The following is a 21722-nucleotide window of genomic DNA, read 5'->3' on the forward strand; positions in this document are numbered from 1 at the left end:
TCACCAAAAGCCTCTGCCTAATAACTAAGGATTGAATCAACAAATTTCCGTTTCCCATTATTTACAAAAATTAACCCCAATATAATCACCTTATTTTTTCCAACACAAAACTTATAAATGCCTGCCAAAACTCTAGTTATCTCTTCCTCTCTTGCTGTCCCCTGAATTAATTATTCCTAACTCAAACACTTCAAATGTCTTCCTTTCTCATCTGGGCTAATTGCTAACTTTATGAAATACCTCAAAATTCCACTCCTCCAGAACCACTCTGGATTAACCCTACTGGATTTTAATCACTCCCTTGTCCTGTATCTTCTCACCAATTTATTTGTCAGTTATTCTGTACTTATTCATATATATCTTTTTTTAAAACAATTGTTTTAAATATTTATTTTTTTAAGTTTTAGGTGGACACAATATCTTTTATTTTACATTTATATGGTGCTGAGGATTGAACCCAGTGCCTCGTGCATGCTAGGCGAGCACTCTACCGCTGAGCCACGACCCCAGCCCCTATTCATATATCTTATTTGAAGTTTGCTAGTCACAATTTTATATTTATATTTGAAAATGAATTTAGACAAAAAAAATAGAATGTGAATCTTTATTTCCACAAAATGCAAGATGATCATTCAAAGTTAGTAAAAATCCTTTAGTATAGAGTAGCTTATTACTTCAAGGAAGAGCCTCTTCCATTTAGACCAAATCTGGCATCCTACAATTTCCACTTATTGATTCTACCAAGTAAATATCTTTTAAGTTTTGAATATCATTACCTATTTTCAAAGTCTTTATTTTCTCCAGGATAAATACTTAACAACTACTTTATATGTTCACCATACAAACCTCTACAAATCCTACTGAATTCCAAGATACACTCCAATTTCTTAAAATATGTATTATACTAAGATGTTGAAACAGTGAATGCAGACATAAACACAAATAATAATAAGATGCATGAGAACAATATCCTACATTTTTTCCATACATTATACCAGTGGTTCTGAAATTTTATAATACATCATAATAACCAGAACTGGATAAAACATTGACTGCCAGACTCAATCACTGGGTTTCTAACTTAGTAAGTCTGCAGTGAGACCCAATAATTTGGATTTCTAACCAATTTCCGGGTGATGCTGATATTGATACAAGAACCATACTTTGAGTCACTGCTTTATACTTCATATAACCCTGACAGATTGGAATGCTTAAAATGTTTTAGGGTTGTTTAAAGTTTTCTATTTTCCATGTATCCGTCTAGAACACTGACTAAAGTTGTTTTGTAACATACAACTGATAGATATAAACATGTCAGCATGCTTATATAAATTTGTATAATAGGTAGTAACTGGAAATAGTTGGGCTTTCTCTCGAATATTTTTTAAATACTTTTTTAGTTATAGTTGGACACAGACACAGTATCTTTATTTTATTTATTTATTTTTATGTGGTGCTGAGGATTGAACCCAGCGCCTCGCATATGCTAGGCAAGTGGTCTTCTGCTGAGCCACAACCCCAGCCCCCTCTCTCGAATATCTTAAACAAAATACAGTACCTGGAATAGGTTTTGAAGGATCTTTGGAGAGAGTATAGTATTTTGCTTCTTTTGTGTCATACTCTGCCCTAAGCTGTTTCATTTGATCTATTTGCAATTGAATCTTCAAGGAATTATTTTCAATAATCCTCATTCTAAAAAACAGAAATTCTTATGTTTCTTTCAATTAATTTAATTCTTGAATCATAATATTTAAGATAAGCAGGTTAAATCATTATTTTATTTTGGCTAATTATCATTTTGAACCATTATGAATTAGGTAGAAGTTCAGAAAAACATGTCCTGAAAAAGTTAAGTAATCTCACAAATAAGGAACAATTTTCTTTGAGAGCTTCAGTAAAAATATAATCTAATATTGGCTATGATTATTAACCTATCAGAAACTCATAAGTATTAAACATATTCTAGTCACAAAACACCATCTATTCCTTTTAGTAAAAAAAAAAATGACATTTGCAATTTAAATATCATTTTGGTAAATAATTGTTTTGGTTTCCTGTGGCTATTGTAAAAATTATAGAAACTTGGTGACTTAACAGAAATTTATTCTCTAGCAATTGTGGAGGGCTAAAGTCCCAAATCAGTATCACTATACATAAAATCAAAGTGTTTTGAGGGCCATGCTTCCTATAGAAGCTCTAAGAGTCAATCCATTCCTTGCCTTTTCCAACCTCTGGTTGCTTCAAGAATTCCATAGCTGCAAAGCTTCAATCTCTGCCTTCATGATCACATTGCTCTCTCCTATTCCTCCCCCTTATAAGAATACTTCTTAATATCTAGGGCTTATCTGGATAATCTCCCTACGTCAAAACCTTAATTTATTCACATCTGCAAAACCTGTTTCCAAACAAAGATAAACATTTGCAGGCTCCAGCAATTAGGACCTGATGTTTATGAGGGCCATTATTCAATCTACTGCAGAGATTTTGATACTAAAGCTAGAGGAAAGATAACACTTCCCTGAGGTAAAATTGAGCACATTCAGAAATACAGATCCTAAAAACTACAAAGTAGTGCTCAGCATAGCGGTTCACACTTGTAATCCCAGCAGGTTGAGGATTAAGTCTCCCATCTTGGGAGGCTGAGGCAGGAGGATTAAAGTCAGCCTAAGCAATTTAGCAAGACCCTATCTCAAAATAAAAAAAGCTGGGCGTGTGGCTCTGTGGTTAAGTGCCCCTAGTACTGGGGGGGGGGGGGGGAAGAAATGAAATTTACCCTACTTCTTAGTTTAAGAAATAACCAAACTTAGTTTTAAAAGTACCTTAAGTCCGCACTATACAACTGAGCTACATCTCTAGCCTGTTTTGGTTTTGCTTTACTTTTTTTTTTCCTTTTAATATTTTTTAGTTGTAGATAGATACAATACTTTTATTTTATGTATTTATTTATTAATTTTTATGTGGTGCTGAGGATTGAACCCAGTGCTTTACACACTCTAGGTAAGCACTCCACCACTGTGCTATAACCCCAGCCCTGCTTTACTTTTTGAGACAAGGTCTTGCTACAGAGCCCAGGCTCACCTAGAACCTGAGATCTTCCTGCTTCAGCCTAATTTCAAAAATTCTATTAAGGATTATTTGAGGTTTATTTCCTAGCTTTGGTGGTCCAGGGGGAAAAATAACAGACTAAAATAAGTTAGACACCCTTGCAGAAAAATTAAGCAAGAGGGGCATGGCAAGATCTAGGGACCACTGTAATGGGGTTCTGTAGTAGGAGAGAAAGATTGGTCTCAATTCCTAATACATTTAGCAAGTGGGAATACATAGTCAAGAAGCTGCGGCGGGGGAGTATCAGTGGAAAAAAAAAATAAGAGGAAACATCAGAAGGGAAGACTCTGGGTAAGTAGACCTAACAGAATTGCTGAAGGCAAGGCCAGCAAGGCTCCACTATCTCTGATATGATCAGACATAAGAAATTTAGTCACACAATGAGGATGATCAGGTATTTAGGGCTGGAAATTCTGCCTAAACCAATCTGATAGGATTCTTGCTAAAATTATACAGTCATAGGTGGATATGAAAGTCCAGAAGTCAAGTCTATATGAAAAAGAGTTCAGGGAAGCCAGATAAAGAATCTTTGTCAATATTTAAAAAAAAAAAAAAGTTATTTTTTTCTTTTTCTTGTTTTGCAAATTAAAACCCAGTTTTTTAGTAGATAACTGCTGTCCACTTCTGATTATTATACCGAATTCTTGGTAACGACAGATGACTCAAAGTAAAAGCCAAGTATTTATAATAAAGGGATTATAGAAATAAAATTTATTTAGCTTTATTCCAAATAAACTTCTGCTTGTGAAAGAAAGCTATATTAAAAATAAACAGGACTTCAAAAGAATTTAAAGCAGGAACTCAGATACTAGCATACAAACGTTCATAGTGGAATAGCCAAAGGTGAAAACAACCCAAGAATCCATCAATAGATGGATGGATACACAAAATTTAACACAACATTTAACATGTACATACGATAAAATATTATTTGATCATAAAATAATGACATTCCAATTCATGATACCACATGGATGAGAAGGCTTCTAAGCGTTGCTCCTTTCTTTTTCTTTTTTTTTTTTTCTTCTAAAATGTTTTGGATGTTGATGGACCTTTATTTAATTTATTTATTTATTTTTATGTGGTGCTGAGAATCGAACCCAGAGCCTCACACATGCTAGGCAAGCGCCCTGCCACTGAGCCACAACCCCAGCCCAAGTGTTGCTCCTTTCTATGCTACTTTTATGGTCTATTTTTTACAACTTCACGATGATAGATGTAGCTGAGGATTTCTTAGCATTTATCACACTTGGCTTTCTTGAATCTGTGAATTGGTATATTTCACCAGTTCTAGAAAACTCTCAGTCATTATCTCCTCAAATATTACTTCTGTCCCATATTCTTTTCTTTTAGAGCTGTGATTAGACAAGCTAATATGACCAATCTGCCACATCTTTTATAATAGTTCTATTGATATGTAGTTCAGATTCTTTTAAAATTCACCCTTAAGAGTATAATTCAGTGAATTTTAATACAACCATCACCACTAAATAGTTCTAGAATGTATCATCATCCAAAAAATAATCCCTATACCCATCAGAAGTCTGCTGAGCAGAAAGTAATTTTCCATTCAGTCCCCAGGCATGGAGCAGTTCACCTGTGGTTTGCTCTACCAGAGTGGAGTCCTTTATCATTCTAGCTTTATGGGGAGGGCTTCCCAGTGGGCTACACCCTTGGGAAGAGCCTAGACTTTGTCTTTTATCCCAAGTTGCATACTAAAAACTGAAATTTATGGTCACAAGTTTTAATAAATATTCTCATGGCCAAACAATTTTTAGTGCTCTGCTTATTTTTTATCTTCTGTTAGATTTTGCCCTCATAATCTCTTATTTTCTCATCAGCTTTCTAATGCTTCTGGAAAGACTTTTGTTTATTTTATAAGCTGGGTACAGTGGTGCAAGTCTGTAAACCCAGCAATTCAGGAGGCTGAGGCAGGACGATCATAAATTTGAAGGGAGGCCATAAGCAACTTAGCAAGACCCTGTCTCAAATCAAAAAATTACAAGGATGGGGATATAGCTCAGTAGCAAAGCCCCCTTGGATTTAATCCTCAGTATTAAAAATAAATTATAAAGCCAGGTGTGGTGGCACACACCTGTAATTCAAGCTACTTAGGCAGCTTAAGCAGAAAGATTGCAAATTGAAGGCCAGTCTGGGCAACTTAGTGAGAGCCTATCTCAAAATAAAAACAAAAAGAGCTGGGAATGTAGCGAGCGCTCAGTAGTAGAATGCTTGCCTTGCATGCATGAGGCCCTGGGTTCGATCCCCAGTACTGGAAATCTTTTAAAAAGAAAAGAGAGATCCCTAATAGCAAGGTCTATACCAACATCTAGCCATTCATATTACCAGAAAGGTCAAACTTTGCATAATTTTTAAGTTGATTTGAAATCATCTATAAAAATATTTATCAATTATTTGTCAAATTTAATACTGAAAACATGACTACTCAACAAGAGTATTTTCTCCACTCTAGTAGGTTACTTACTTTTGTACATTACAAGATTAAGCTCTAATTCAGAAATAATCATGAAATTGTACTATCAAATCACTGCTGGTGGGACTGCAAATTGGTGCAGCCAATATGGAAAGTAGTATGGAGATTTCTTGGAAAACTGGGAATGGAGCCACCATTTGACCCTGCTATCCCTCTCCTTGGTCTATACCCAAAGGACTTAAAAACAGCATACTACACAGCCACATCAAATATATAGCAGCACAATTCACAATAGATAAACTGTGGAACCAACTTAGATACCCTTGAATAGATGAATGGATTAAAAAAATGTGGCATATATACACAATGGAATATCACTCAGCAATAAAAGAGAATAAAATCATGGCATTTGCAGGTAAATGGATGGAGTTAGAGAAGATAATGCAAAGTGAAGTTAGCCAATCCCAAAAAAACAAATGCCAAATGTTTTCTCTGATATAAGGAGGCTGATCATAGTGGGGTAGGGAGAGGGATCATGGGAGAAGTAAAACAACTCCAGATAGGGCAGAGAGGTGGGAGGGAAAGGGATGGGGCATGGGGTTAGAAATGATGGTGGAATTGTGATGGACATTGTTATCCAAAGTACAGGTATGAAGACATGAATTGGTGGGAATATACTTTGTATACAACCAGAGATATGAAAAATTGTGCTCTATATGTGTAATAAGAATTGTAGTGCATTCTGCTGTCACATACAAATAAAAAATTAATTAAATAAAAAATAAAAAGCTATTCCATGAATAAATAAATTAATTAAAATTTTTTTTCATGCAAGAAATTACTTAGAGAATCATTTTTTGCATCCCCAATTTTATGAAAACACAGTGTACCTCTGGTTTTCACAAAGTTCTCAAACAAAATTAATACTCCTACTTGAAACATGTAAAAAATATAATTAATAGGAGAGGAAAGCATAAAAACCCAGCTTTTAAAATTAAAATGAAATTTAAAAGACTAATAATCTTTGGCTAAAGTTATATTGGCTGGTTATTATAGTATAGAAACAATTATCACCTTTTGGGCTAGCTACTAATATACTTACTTTGCTTCAAGCTGGATAGCTCTTCTCTGATGATATACCAAAACTGTGGGCTCTGCTGCCCAAACTTTAAGTTTTCCATGAAGAAAAAATGTAATTCTTCGGTCTTTCTTTAGTGTCTCAATAAAGGCATCATATTCTTTTTTGATTGAAGTAAGAATGGATTTGTATGCAGTGACATAGTCTATTACCTGAAATATGATATTTCTGCCCATGATACTGAAATTTTTTCTAGAAGACTACAAGTCAAAAGCCTTACAAATAGCATTAAGATTATTTCTTAAATGAAACATGATTAACAATTACAAATCTAAAAACTTTACAGAAAGCTCATACATGACTGGGCACTAAAGACAATATTTATTGAACATATACTCCTTATGGATCATTACAGTGGAGACTGATCTTAAGTACCAGAGAGAGGAGAAAAAAGACTATTTCTGTTTTACCTGTTATAAACGCATACCATATATTATGTCAGTTGAATCTAATACCAGGTTAAATTTTTCCAATTCTCAATCCTTTAATCACATATCTTCTCTTAGTTCCTTCATTTAAGACCTTAAAATCCTGAATTCCCTTTACCTACTGGCTAATCAATACTCTGAATTGATGTTGAGAGCCGCAGGCGAAGAGGCCCCAGCAAACTTCCAGCTGATTGGCTCACTGCAGCCCCAGCAAACTTCCAGCTGATTGGCTCCTCTGCGGTTATGCTCATTGGGCTGTTTCCCCGCCCTTTCAGACCACGGAGCTGCTCATTGGGGGACTCTTTTGGCTCCGCCCATGCGACCCAGCCAATCTGCCTCAAGAGTGGTTGAGGTGCTCACCAGAAGAGCCGGTGGGCTCTTGGGGAATTCCTGGAGCACTGGGGTAGTGCGGCTTGCATTCAAAAAATAAAGTTCCTTCCTGTTTGACAAGTGGCTTGTGAATTGTGCCCAGCCAGACTGCGGCAAATTCCTAATGCATGTCTATTCTCAAGGTGTCAAATGCAACTTTAAAAAACCCTCATCACTACATAGTCATGGTTTCCAGTGGTGTTTAAGTAAAGACTATCTCAGGAAAGATAACTGAAGAAAATAACAAATAACTTAAGAAAGGATAACCGAAGAAATAGTGGGCACCTGCTGAGAACGGAAGGGTGTGAGATGAGAAGGACCAACCTTCCATGTACTAGGTTTTTTCCTTTACCAATTTTCTTTTTTCTTAATCTTGTACATTACCCATGCAAAAATAATCAAAAATACTTTTAAATAAGCTAGGAAAAAAACAGAAAAATTATAAATAATTATGGTTTCCAAATTTTGCTCATGAGGATTTGAGAAAGTACTGATGTGTACAGGGAATAGAAATGATTTGCTCAAAACTTTCTCTGAAGCCTGCAATTATGCTTTCTATCCCTGCTACATTCTAGACTCTAGTATCCCCCAGTAGTTTTCTTTAGCTAGTCAATCTAGAAAAAGTTATCCAGGAAGATTTTCAGTTGATCAAGAAATAAAATAAAGAGAGAATAAATCAGTGGCAAGAAGGAGGAGAAATCACTTGAGTAGGAGATAGGTACTTGTCTCTTTTGGACATGACCAAATTGTTTACCTTAATTAGAATAGGGGTCAATAATAGAATAGAGGAACAATCTATGAGAATCCAAATTAAGTACCCTGCTGCTCCTATCATCCTCTACTTCATGAAGCCCTGTGATGTGCTCCAACAATGCAGCACAACTCATATACATTAATGAGTAGATAACAGAACTATAGTGATACCAAGATCAGATTTTCTGTCAGTTTGCTAGAAGAAACAGGTTTCAGAAGAACCACCCATGATATCTATGAGAATGCACAGAAAATGCTTTAAAGTAGAAGATGCAAACTGGCATGCCACTAATAGAAAACAGGTGGAAATTTTGCCTGATCCACAAAACAGCTTTAAGTTAAAAAAATTTCACCCCCAATAATATTTTCAGCTCCTCTTGAAAACTCTGAAAAGTCTACCAGCATGGAACCCACATTCCTTAATGGCAATAATAGCTGGACCTTTAGACTGAGTTGATTCTTCATTTTACAACAGTAAAAATTCTCTCAGAACTAGTCACTTAACTCTTTATATCATCATTATGGCCTCTGCAGGAATTAAACTTTTGAGACTTTGTTATTAAGATTTCCATTAAACCCAAGAAAATCACAACTATACTTACTTGCTACAGGGATCGGAGGGAGAAAAAGAATGGCATTCATTCTGTCTCTGTTCCTACACATGGATCTGAACTATTTGTTCAACACACTATCAGGAACACAAAAGTCTAGTCATTTTCTAGAGTCCAGTACCTCCATAAGACACCCATTTCTATAGAAATTCCCTCTTCTAGCTTGTGTCTTGTTTCTTAGGCCTCTGACTCATTCTACATCTAACCCCAATTCTTAATATACGCATCTCAGGGGCTGGGTTGTGGCTCAGTGGCAGAGCACTTGCCTAGCATGTTTGAGGCACTGGGTTCAATTCTCAGCACCACATATAAATAAATAAAATAAAGTCCATTGAAAACTAAGAATATGAAAATATATATATATCAGGTCCTCTCTGCTTTGATTCAGGTTTGATTCTCTAAGTCAAATCATTTTAAATATAATTTGGTATTTGTTCTCCAATTCCAAGAACCTGAGATGCAAGCTGATATTTTTTATCTTCTGTCCATCAGATCCTTCCAAGAGAGAAAGAACTGGGGGAGGCAACCAAATCATCCAAATCAATCAAATCAAGTCATCTATCATCAAATGTGCTGGAATAATGTGAAAATCAAAGAGAAGCTAGGAAAAAAGTTTCTCTATTCTCCTAAAAGGATCAAATGATTTCCATTTCAGAATTGCCTCTCAGTCTTGAAAAACAGATTCTTTACAAAATAAATAAATGTACAAATTTTAATTATAATGTGCAATCTAGATGGAAATCTTGAAAAACAGAAAGAAAGGGGGCATCAACTACAGATATAGATAATGTTTTTTAATTAATCACATCTGCTTTTCTAAGAATTAAATTTACCATTAGGCATGATTGTGCACACCTGTAACTCCAGCAACTCTGGAGGCTGAGGCAGGAGGATCACAAGTTCAAGGCCAGCCTCAGCAATTTAAGGAGGCCCTAAGCAACTTAGGAGACCCTGTCTCAAAATAAAAAATAAAAAGGGCTGGGGATGTAATTGAGTAGTGAAGACCTCCTGGGTTCAATCTCCAGTATAAAAAAAAAAAAGGAGGAGGATGATGATGATGATGATGATAATAATAATAATAATAATAATAATAACATTTATCAACACCAATTCCAAAATTATTTCATTTTAACTATACTAATTTAGAACAGACTGCTCTTCAGATGACAAAAATTCTGACAAAGTGTTATCATTTGGGCATGCAAAGATAAGTAGGTCACACAACTTTTCTTTGCTGATTTCACACAAATAGAGTCTTAGCGTGACTTATATTTATGAAACCTAGTCAAGATAATACCTTTATTTAAAACATTGACCCAGTATATTTCTTAATCACCAACTAAAAGACCAACATACAATGAACACATTAGATACAACATACAGACAACACATACAATGAAGATAATCTTAAGCAGTTCTAAGGGAGAGATGTTCTGTATGATTTAAAGGGAAGGGGAAAAAAACTCTCTATACTCTCATACATATGTATCAAGTTTCTTAATTCCACTGTTAGGTATATATCACTACTTAGGGCTCACTTTTCTGTAAAGTGAGGCACTAGGTTTTTGTTTAGAGGAGAAATAATTGACTCATAGTGTACTAACATTTAAAAATTAAGCAAAACACAGGGTTCCTATTTTGCCTGTAGCTATTTTACCCAGAAACCAAGAAACTTAAGGTAAGCACTTCCTTTAGGCAAAGATGAAAGGATGCTGATTTCTGTCAGGGTACCTTCCAAGGGAGAGTTAATGTTTATAAGGAAAAACAATTATTTCTAAAATCTCAAGGAACTAAATCAAATGTTATATAAAGTCATAACATTTTTTAATCTAATCTCTATTATTTCCAGTGTTAAGTCCAGTCAAATCTCTTGCTCATGCGTATAAGACCACTAACTACAAGCGGTATCATGTTTTTATATCAAGTATTTTATTTGTTTGCCTATTTATTTAGAGTCTGGGTGCTATGTTACCAAGGAGGGCCTCAAATTCCTGCCTCAAGGGATTCTCCAGCCTCAGCTCCCTAAGTATCTGGGCTATAGGTATATGCCACCATGCCAAGCTCAAAAGGTCTCAATTAATATGCTAAATCAAATTTGAACCAACATTTAATGATATCACAAACAAACCCAAAACAGTAAGGAACTAGCAAGCTCTTGATTAAAACCCAATTCCTAACAAGTTAGATAGAGAGATCAAAATGATTATGAGAAGAGAAAAAACAACCTGTTAAGTTAAAATAACTAAAACATTCATTAATAAGTAATGTAAATCCAGCATTGCATTTTCCTCATTCATCCCTTTCTGACAAACCAGTTGAACTTCTAAAAACCAACAAAAAGAATGAGGTCAAACAAGCAGTGGTATTTTTAAGGCAATTATCAAGGTAGGACATTTCTACTCTCATGAAAACTTCATTGCCTTAAGAGCATTAAGATACCTTATTAAAAACATTTTGGTATATGATGTAATATTCATCAGCAGGTCCTTCCTCATTACAGCCCACTCTTTCAATTTCTGTAATTATGTATCTTTGCGTACGTTCCAAAAATTCCTTGTCACATCTACTAATGATAGGAGGAAGAACTGCATGTTTATGTATTTCTTGGATGGACATAAGTCACAATCTGCACACTTAGTCACCAAAGAAAAGTGAAATCTTGAACTGCTTTTGTAACAAAGCCAAAACTTTGATAATCCTGAAAGAAAAAAGACCATCAATTAATCTAAAGGCTTAAAAATTATAAATTGAATATTAATCTAAAACATCAGAAAAATTCCCATTGATCTGTTTTTAAGAAAAATATTTCAATCTATAAATTAAAAGGTCTATGCTACAGAGTAGGGTGTAATTCAGTAGTAGAGTGCTTGCTAGCATGTGCAAGGCCCTGGATTTAAGCACCAGCACAAAAGAAAAAAGAAAAAAAAAGATCTATGCTATTCTAGGCCATGTAGATATCTCTGGGATAGAAATACCAAATACTAGTTAATTAGGAGCTCTTCCTTTATTAACCAAGCACAACTCCTCATATGTATCATATAATAAATGGTTTAACGCAACACTTTCTTTTTCTTTATTTTTTTTTTTTTCAGTGCTGGGTTTCAAACTCAGAGCCTTGCACAGGCTAGACAAGTGTTCTACCACTGAGCTATACTCCAGCTCTCAATTTATTTTTAGATCACACTTTAATAATTATAAGGATACTTCAGGCAGCTAGAAAACTCAAATGAAAGTTTAATATTTTATTTGTTTCATATGGAAAAACGAGTTAGTAAGTCTCTTGATGACACAAATAAGGTCAGATAGGGCTGGGGTTGTAGCTTAGTGGTAGAGCGCTTGCCTTGCATATGTGAGGCTCTGGGTTCGATCCTCAGCACAACATAAAATAAATAAAAATAAATAAAGATATTGTGTCCATCTACAACTAAAAAATTTAAAAAAGGTCAGATATTCCCCTACCCAAGTGCCTACCTGGCCCAGTCACAGCATACAGTACCTATGAAAAATTAATTTTTATAATAGATTTTATAATGATTCGCATCCTTGATACAAAGGTGCTAACTGAAAAGTAAGAGGCAGGTCTTCTGTTAAAATCCATCCATCAAGGCTGGGGATAGGGCTCAGCAGCAGAACCTTTGTCTCACATGTGGGTTTGATCTTCAGCACTGGAAAAAAAAAATCTATCCATCAATAATGTCAAAGATAACAGTACTTTGGGGAGTACAGTTTTCAAACAGCTTTTTACAATGCTTTTGGCAAAGAATCATTATTCAACTGAAATTGGATACAGAAGGTGATTCCTAAAATTCACTCACATTAACCCATTGAGTAGGCTGGGGTTGTAGCTCAGTGGTAAAATTCATGAATTTGTGTTTAGCATGTGCAGGGCCCTGGGTTCAACCCCCAGCACCAAAGCAAACAAAAAAACCATACTGTCATTGTATTAAACGTCAGACAGAACAATTGGTTGGCTTTGTCTGGCAAAGAAAAACATTTTAACTTTTCTCCCAATTACAGGAATATATATCCATGGAATAAAATCTGAAAATATAAACCAAAGAAAACTATTGAAGAAAACAAAAACCATCCAGAATCCTATTACCCAAAGATAATCATTATATTTCCTACCAATCTTTATAAGCATTGGGTTCAAATTCTATATTCAGTTGTGTATTCTAATTTTTTCACTTATTTTTTTAATTCTTTTACTTGTAGATGGACACAACACCTTTATTTTATTTATTTATATGTGGTGCTGAGGCTTGAACCCAACGTCTCACACATGCTTGGCAAACGCTCTACCACTGAGCCTCAACCACAGCCCTTTTCACTTAATATTAAAAGCACTTTCTATTTTGTTGTTTTCAACACATAAGTTCTAAAGATTGCAAAGTATTTCATAGTATGATATTTTATAATTTGTTTAACCATCCCCCTAATTTTGGATAATTTCACTATTATAAATAATGCTGTAATGAATAAATGTCTAAACCAATTGTATGATGTTTTGGCAATCAAATTGACATCTGGTTATCTGAAATAACATATCTATTATTTTCTATACAACTATAGAAACTATATAACTATAAAACCTATATAACTATAGGTCATAAAAAAAAGAAGAGACAACCAAAATAATTTTGAAGTTTAAGAGACCAAATTAATCTTATACTGATGAACTAGATAACAAAAAGTCAATTTAAACTACAACAACGTAATAACCCATAAATGGATAAACAGTTTTCTTAAATGAAAAAAAAATCAGTGAATTTTTATTCATTCCTTGAGCCAGTATTTATTGTCTACTAAGCACCAAATAATATTTCACAGCTAGAAATTCAGCAATAAATAAGATAACGCCACTGGTTCCTTGGAGCTTAAGATGTAGTAGGGGAGACACACTAAAAACAATGGTTTTTTTTTGTTTGTTTGTTTGATTTTTTTGTGTGTGGGGGGGTGCTGGGGATTGAACCCAGGGCCTTGTGCATGCAAGGCAAGCACTCTACCAACTGAGCTATATCCCCAGCCCCAACAATGTAATTTTAAATAGTAAAAGATAAAAATCAAAGGAGGAAGGAATGGATTTAATCACCAGGGAACAGATGGTCAAATCAGAATACCAGTGGCTTCCTATAACCCTTATGATAAAATTCAAATTCCTTTACTTGACCTATTAATGCCCTTTAGGAACCAATGACTCTTTTTCTCTCTGATAAAATCTACCCTTTTCATGTTCTTATCCTTCTCCCCATACCATTCTATCCTCACCCCTATGAATTTGCCCTTTTACCTTAGGATCTTGTATATTTCTCCCTTCCTGCAACTCTCATCTCACACTCATGTTCCCCTTTCCCCCCAAAAATTCTCTCTCTCACACACACACACACACACACACACACACACACACACACACACACTGCATCACTTGTTCTCCAGATCTCAGCCTACATGGTTTCAGGAAAGCTGCCCCGAATTCCCTCAATGGTCAGCGCCATTGCCATTGTTCTCCTATAGTACTATGCACTTCCCTTGTCACAGAATTATTACACTGTTTTGTACAGTTTCTGTTTATATTCTCTGCCTCTCCCGTTAGGATGTAAATTTGACAAGATCTGGAACCAAAATGTTCTCATCCCCATTACCCCTCCTCCACCCATGTGCACTCCAGTACATAGTAGTCCCTGGCAGAGTGGGTATTCAACAAATATTTGCTGAATCAGCAAACAAAATCTTGTCCCAGAAGACAACTGACTTATGGTGGCCTCAAACCAGGAAACAGTTAAATTATTTATTCCTTAGCATATTCAAAATGTCACTGAATTACATATATCAACTAAGATTGCCATTCACTTGTTTTTAAAAACAAGTCACCTGGATTCCCAATCAAGTCTGTTGGGTCTAGTAAATGAGCCACTGCTACAGAGCAGAGAAGGCAGTGTGAAGCAATGAGCAGAGTACACTGGACTACAGATGCCCACAGAGCATTTCACTAACCTGTGAGAGAGGAGAGAACATTAAGTAGAGAACATCCAGTGGAACAATATAGGGTAATGCTTAAGTTGTGCTATACTTACTTCTTCAATAAATACTGAGGGCATCTGTCACTATTCTAGGCACTGGAGATACCAAACTGACTAAAACAAAATCCCTAACCTCTCAAAAATTACATTCAAGTAGAGACAGACAACATATAAGTGAAAATATATGACAGATGCGGCAAATTGTATGAAGAAAAATAAGACATTATGGGGGATAGAGTACAGAAGCTGGGAGGGTGTTATTTTATGTAAGACAGGGTCAAGAAAGAGGAAAACCTTCACTGACTAGGTGACATTTCAGAAAACATGTCATGCAGATTCCTAGAAGTGGTTGAGGTACAGAATAGTAAATCCAAAGGTCTCAAGGTGGGACAGTATATTTAAGGAACAAGAGGCCTGCGGGACTTGAAGAGAGAAAGGGAGAGAAGAGTTAAGGTCTGAGGTAGCTGTCACATCTTGCAGGATACAGGGCCACGAAGACAGGACTACTACCAGTTGATTTGGTGCCCCTTTCTCTGGGCAGTTTTGGCAAGAGGAATACTGAGCTGGATTGTGGCCTTCACTTGTTCCTGTGCTGGAGCAATAGTCTCACTTATAGGAATTTAGACTTTGCTCTGGGTGAGATAGAAAACAAAAGAATAGCAGCTGATTTACATTTTAAATTAAAAATGACAGCTGACTTTCATTTAAATTGCTGGGGCTGCTCTGTGAAGAATAGATAATTGGGATAAAAGAGTCAAAGCTAGAAGTATTTTTAGAAGTGTTCTGTACATATACTGAAAACAAAGCCAAGATTTCCTTACAGGATTAAATGTGGGGTATAAAAGAGCAGTCAGGGATGACCATACAATTTCTGGCCTTAGCAAATGGGAAAATGAGAACTGCCATATATAGAGATGGGAAGTGCAATTTCCTGAGATCAGGAGTCTGTGACTTGTCTTTTACAGAGGCTGAATACATATCTAGATATGTGAATCAGAAGCTCTGGGAAATGGTCTGAGTGACAATTTATGAGTCTTCTGCATATAAATGGTATTAAAAAGTTATTAGAATGAGATAACTTAGGAAATATAAATAAAGGAGAGATTTATAGACTGGGGTGCTCTAAGTCTAGAGGTCTCATGGATTAAAAGAGGTCTCATGGGTGAAAAATAAGACCCCGGAAAAGAGCTTTTAGTACAGTAAAAGTGTTAAGAGATACCCTGAAGTCAGGTGAAGAAAATGTTTTAAAGATAGAGGAAGTGATCAACTGTGTCAAATGTTGCTTACATCAAAGAAGATGAAATGACTAGCTTAGCAACATGGAATACACAAGTGCCTATTACAAGAGCTACTCCACCAGAATGGTGGGGCAAAAGCCTGACAGAAGCAACAATGAAGAGAAAAACTGAAGATAATGAGTATAAACAAGTCTTTGAGAGTTCTGTTGTAAAAGTGGAGACTAGTTGCTGGCTCACATGATCCTGCTGTCCAATGGTGACCTCTGCTGGCTCACATGATCCTGCTGTCCAATGGTGAGCCCTGCTGGCTCACCTGATCCTTACCTACCAATTAGATGAGGAATATTCCATGAAGAAGAAAAGAATGAGTTCTTCACAAGTGCCAAAGCCATTAGACAGCATAAGTCAGTAACTTCAATCAATTCAATGTTACTAAAATGTGAAGTGAGCGATGGGTTTAGCAGATAAGATTATAAAAAAGGCAGAGGCTGATATCATACTCAAGAATTTGGATTTTATAGGGAAGGTGACCCTTTGAAGTAAAGCAATGACAATCATTTTTACTTTCTAGAATGAATATTTTTGAGGGTACAGATGTGGGTTAGAAAGGGGAAAAGAGTAGAGATAAGTAACCAGTTTGGTAAGGAACTCCTGTAGGAGAAAATACAGGAAGTACAAATTAGGGATGGGGAGATAAAGAGATAAGACATAAAGAGGAAGGAAGATGCCACTCTCAAACTTAGTGACACAGACTAAAAAATCCTGGGGGTGTAGCTCAGTGGTAGAGTGTTTGTCCAACACTAGAGACAAGACCCTAAGTAGGGACTCTGAGTACTGAAAAAATTTCTTTTTTCTTTTTTAGAGAGAAAATTTTTAATATTTATTTATTTTTTAGTTTTCAGCGGACACAACATCCTTGTTTGTATGTGGTGCTGAGGATCGAACCTGGAGCCGCACGCACGCCAGGCAAGCGCGCTAACAACTTGAGCCACATCCCCAGCCCCTGAAAAAAATTCTTAAAGCTGGACACAATGTCATGCCCCTAGTAGTCCCAGCTGAGGCAAAAGAATCCAAAGTTCCAGGCCAGCCTAGGAAACTTAAACCCTGACTCACAATAAAAAAAAAAAAAAAAAAAAAAAAATTTAAAAGGGCTGGGGATGTAGCTCAGTGGTAAAGCAACCCTGAGTTCAATCCCTAGTTTTTAAAAAAAATGACATTAATGTACATTAGAGGGCTGGGCTCAGTGGCAGTGAGCTTGCCCAGCATGCGTGAGGCACAGGGTTTCACCCAGGCTCCAAAGACTAACTTCCCCATCCCCCAAGAAGAGCCCTCCAATGGTGAGCCCTGCTGGCTCACATGATCCTGCTGTCCAATGGTGACCTCTGCTGGCTCACATGATCCTGCTGTCCAATGGTGAGCCCTGCTGGCTCACCTGATCCTTACCTACCAATTAGAATGCACCCCAAGCCAGCTGCCAAAAAACCCTTTAAACTGTTTCAACTGTCAAACCACCTCCAGCTCTATAAATATGCAGAGCTGCCTCAATAAACAGGCATTTTTTTCTCCGAAGGCAAGACTTTATTGTTCTTTCAGGTATTGTGTCTATTCACAACTATATATATATATATATATATATATATATATATATATATATATATATATATGAATTAATATGAATATTTATTAGAAAAGATTCTGTGGTTTGTAGAGAAAAAGCCTAACTTGCTATACACACTCCAAAATTTTCCTATCAGGACCTTCGCCAATGCTCTCCACGTCCAAACTTGTAAATTCTACAACTAACCATTTGAACGTTTCTTTCGCATAAGACTCCATTCTTACATTTGTAAAACTCCAGAAACTTTCGACATATTAAATCCTTTCACACCGAGGAGTGACATAACCGGCCCAGAGCCTTCCTCCAGCGAGGAGGCTTGGGGGTAGAAAGTAGGCTACAGAACGACTGATGCCCCATTTTTGAAAATTTCATCTGCGCTCCGATTTGCCCCTTTCCCTTTCCCTGGAGGTCTGAAAGGCGACGCCTAATTCTCCCTCCCTCCCTCTGCGACTCAGTAAGAGCAAGAAGGATGCTTTCATGCTCACACCCCTTTCCCGCCTCTTAAGCCTTTCCTTCTAGTTACTTTCGGCACAGTCCCACCCTCCCAGAAACCATTACTCCGCCTCACCTCCTCTTGGATCCTTACCTGAATCCCTTTCTCCTAACCCGACTCCAGTGAGTGCTTAGTGACTGTAACTAGGGAGCCTGGGGTGTGGAACTGCATCTTGGGACAAGTAGTTCTGACCAGAGGAAAGCAGTAGAAAACTACAATTCCCAGAATACACTTCCATTACTTCCCTTTTCTCCAATCTTATTAGCCACTTTGAAAGACCCTCTTAGTCTCCTCGACGGCCTGCGAAAAGTCTTCTTAAAACATCTTTTTTAAGTTATTAAAATCTAGCATTTTAATTACATTCTGAAAGCTAACGTGAGAAATAAGCTCAGACTTAGAGAAAGGAGGAAAGAAGTCTCGCGACCCATTCTGGCACTGGGTTAGACAGCTGCTGTGACAGCGGCCAGGCATCTGCCTTGGTCGCCTAAGGGGTGGGACCTTCGGCCAGGAAACCTCGGGGCCAGCGCCGCGCTCTTCCTTTCCGATCCGCCATCTGCGGTGAGTGTGTGCTCTGCTTCGGCCTCCAGTCGGCGGCTTATGAAACGCCTAAACCGGTATCCCCAGGTCTAACCCGTGTCTCCCTTATTCTCGGCTTCAGGTGGGACCGCCGCCGAGATGCAGATTTTCGTAAAAACCCTAACGGGGAAGACTATTACACTCGAGGTACGGGCCAGGTGGTGTGAGGAAACCGAGGCCTGAATAAGGTGGTGAGGTGTAATTGGGGGCCCCGCGCCGCTTTCCAACCCTTAGGACATACCTCCTAATTTGAGTTCTGAAACCTCTCCCTGAATTGAGGTTGGTTTGCGGAGCAAGGCCGCGCCTTTCACCTCTCGCGTGGCTCTGGCCAGCCTGAGGTGAGGAAGGAGACGCTTGTCGCTAGGCGGCCGCGTTGTGGCCCAGCATCCGCCGGCCACCCTGTGCTAGGGAGCTCATCTGTAGCGTCCATTGGAGAGTGCCCACCGGGTCAGCTTTATTGAGTTCTGTTCTGTGGAAACTGTCGATTGAATTAAGTCAATGTTCGTTCTAGTGTAACCAATATACTTGGATTTTAAAATTCATAGGTTGAACCCTCGGACACTATAGAAAATGTAAAAGCCAAGATCCAGGATAAGGAAGGCAAGTAATATTTTTGAAGTTCACGAAAATTAACTTGTACAGACACGGCCTACCTGTTAAGCATTTAATGTATCTGCTCTTGGGGGGAAGAGGTCTGATTGACAAAGTACTAATGGAATCAAATAACAAATATTAATGAGAATGGACTCAGGCTACTTAGATTGGAAGCTCTGTAGAACATTTTGCATGTGTGAATTTCAGTGAGGTTGGTTTCTTGAGATGGGTCTCACTAAGTTGCTCATGTCCTTGCTAAGTTCCTCAGGCTGGCCTTGAACATGTGATCCTCCTGCTTCAGTCTTCTGAGCCACTGGGATTACAGGCATGGGCCACCTGTGCCCAGCATTAATTGTGTTCTGATATGTAAAATGATTCTTGTATTGACAGGTTAAATTTGCGAACATGTAAACCTTCAGAATTGTGTGTAGCTCTGTAAGGACTTAGTGACAGAAATAAATAGCAAATATTTGAGTCTGGATTATTTTGCAAATCTGGAGCATGTATACCTTTTTTCTGCTAACTAAACTGAGGGTTTTTGTTTTCTGCATTAGGAATTCCTCCTGATCAGCAAAGACTGATCTTTGCTGGTAAGCAACTAGAAGATGGACGTACTTTGTCTGACTACAACATTCAGAAGGTTTGTTTCGGGAAAAGAGGGGCTCCTTAAAAATAAGTCTTACATTAGAAATTTGGGCACATACAAATAAAGAAAATGGCAGTAGATTCTTAGGTGATTCCTACACTAACATTTGAGAAGCGCTATTACCATTTCTCACATTAATTAGCAGATGCCTGATATTGTCCTTAATGTAGCATAAAAATGTTTCATCCTGTGTTTACAGGAATCCACCCTTCATCTTGTGCTGAGGCTTCGTGGTGGTGCTAAGAAAAGAAAGAAGAAGTCTTACACCACTCCCAAGAAGAATAAGCATAAGAGAAAGAAGGTTAAGTTGGCTGTCCTGAAATATTATAAGGTGAGCCAGTTTTATGTGGAGTAGAATATCAGAAAACTTGTTTATTTGTAAACTGTCTTCACAGTAACTTGTTGGCATTTTTCTTATGAAATAATTGGAATTAAATATACTTATATCTAAATGAGCCTACATTTGGTTTAAACAAGGTATTCTGAAAATGAAAAGCTCAATTTCTGAAGTCTTCTGCTTGGTAGTTGATTGTGCTTATATAGTGGAGTTCTGCCCTAGTTGCTTATTCCATGGGGTTCTGAATTTGAGGTAAGATCTGGATTCAGAACTTAACTTCATCTACCAGTAAGCAAAGCTGTATTTTAATGTACAAATGTCCTATGACTTTTATTATAGTAGTATTGGTAATAATTAGAGTACTTAAGCTTGTAAGCACAAAAGCCATCAGTATTGTGGAGTTAAAAAGTTAAATACTTTTTAAAATTTTTTTTAGTTGTAGATGGACACAATACCTTTATTTTTTTATGTGGTGCTGAGGATCAAACCCAGCGCCTCTTATGTGCGAGGTTAGTGCTCTGCCACTGAGCCACAATCCCAGCCCAGAAAGGTTAAATTCTTTGAGTCATTGAAATCAAATACCAAAATGTTTTCTAAGATTATCTTACAGCAAGTTTGTGTTTTTCAGGTGGATGAAAATGGCAAAATTAGCCGCCTTCGTCGTGAGTGTCCTTCAGATGAATGTGGTGCAGGAGTTTTTATGGCCAGCCACTTTGACAGACACTATTGTGGCAAGTGTTGTCTGACTTACTGCTTCAACAAACCAGAAGACAAGTAATGTATTTGAGATAATAAAAGACATGAACTAATATTTAATTGTTGAATTTCTTTGCGGATTTAAAGAATACTTTTTGAGCATCAAATTGATGGTCCCATCATTCTTTGATGTGCCTCTTCGTGTGAATTATTTGACCTAGTTGTTCTGGGTCAACTACTTGGTATTTTTACTACATAGTAATTTCATACTTTGGCGGGAGTTACCTTAGCAGCTGAGTAAATATAAGCCAGTTTTCAATTCAAAGATGCATCCTGTGTTGGTAGGATATCTGCCCTTTGCAATACAAGGGAACACACTGCTAGTTAATGTTATGCATAAGCTCTTAGAAATTATTCAGGATGGATCCTTATAAAATATTTAATGGTGTTCACGGCAAAAGAAAAAAATATTTCAAACAGTACATGTTTGTGTCATATTTTACCCATCCAGCTCAATTTGGGGAGGATTGGTTCGTTGGTGCCACTCTTAACTAAAGTTTTATTAAACTATTACATTCAGTGGTAATGCTACCAACTCCCTTTTTTTGCATGTTACATTCCCACTTGAGAATTTCTCATTGGAGATATCCTTGAACGGTTTATTAT

General features: G+C 37.0%; 2 protein-coding genes and 1 non-coding gene across 9 annotated transcripts in view; 1 reads left to right on the top strand and 2 right to left on the bottom strand.

Moving 5' to 3' along the window:
- Clhc1 (clathrin heavy chain linker domain containing 1) overlaps positions 1 to 18389 on the bottom strand; it is a 33943-nt gene extending 15554 nt beyond the window's left edge. For 3 of the 7 annotated variants that reach the window (XM_071601577.1, XM_071601573.1, XM_071601579.1), the window contains exons 1-5: positions 18301 to 18389; positions 12310 to 12503; positions 11278 to 11536; positions 6642 to 6829; positions 1559 to 1692 (exon numbers count right to left, since the gene is read on the bottom strand). In XM_071601577.1, the coding sequence (XP_071457678.1) occupies positions 1559 to 1692; positions 6642 to 6829; positions 11278 to 11454 (499 nt within the window). In that variant the 5' untranslated portion in view covers positions 11455 to 11536; positions 12310 to 12503; positions 18301 to 18389. Of the gene's footprint in view, positions 1 to 1558; positions 1693 to 6641; positions 7347 to 11277; positions 11537 to 12309; positions 12504 to 14709; positions 14767 to 18300 lie in introns of those variants that run through there. The other 4 variants (XM_071601574.1, XM_071601580.1, XM_071601578.1 and 1 more) reach the window with 4 other exon arrangements.
- Trnaa-ugc (transfer RNA alanine (anticodon UGC)) lies at positions 13790 to 13862 on the bottom strand. The gene has a single exon. It is a non-coding gene; the product is annotated as a tRNA-Ala (tRNA).
- A 344-nt stretch (positions 18390 to 18733) lies between the features above and the next one.
- Positions 18734 to 21176, top strand: Rps27a (ribosomal protein S27a). Its single transcript, XM_027934427.2, has 6 exons — positions 18734 to 18765; positions 18866 to 18930; positions 19329 to 19383; positions 19932 to 20017; positions 20223 to 20354; positions 20989 to 21176. The coding sequence occupies exons 2-6, from the start codon at positions 18883 to 18885 to the stop codon at positions 21136 to 21138; spliced, it is 471 nt and encodes a 156-aa protein (XP_027790228.1). The 5' UTR covers positions 18734 to 18765; positions 18866 to 18882; the 3' UTR covers positions 21139 to 21176.
- Positions 21177 to 21722: the final 546 nt, after the last annotated feature.

This window comes from Marmota flaviventris, chromosome 14 (genome assembly GCF_047511675.1).
Source record: "Marmota flaviventris isolate mMarFla1 chromosome 14, mMarFla1.hap1, whole genome shotgun sequence".
Taxonomy (NCBI): Eukaryota; Metazoa; Chordata; class Mammalia; order Rodentia; family Sciuridae; genus Marmota; species Marmota flaviventris.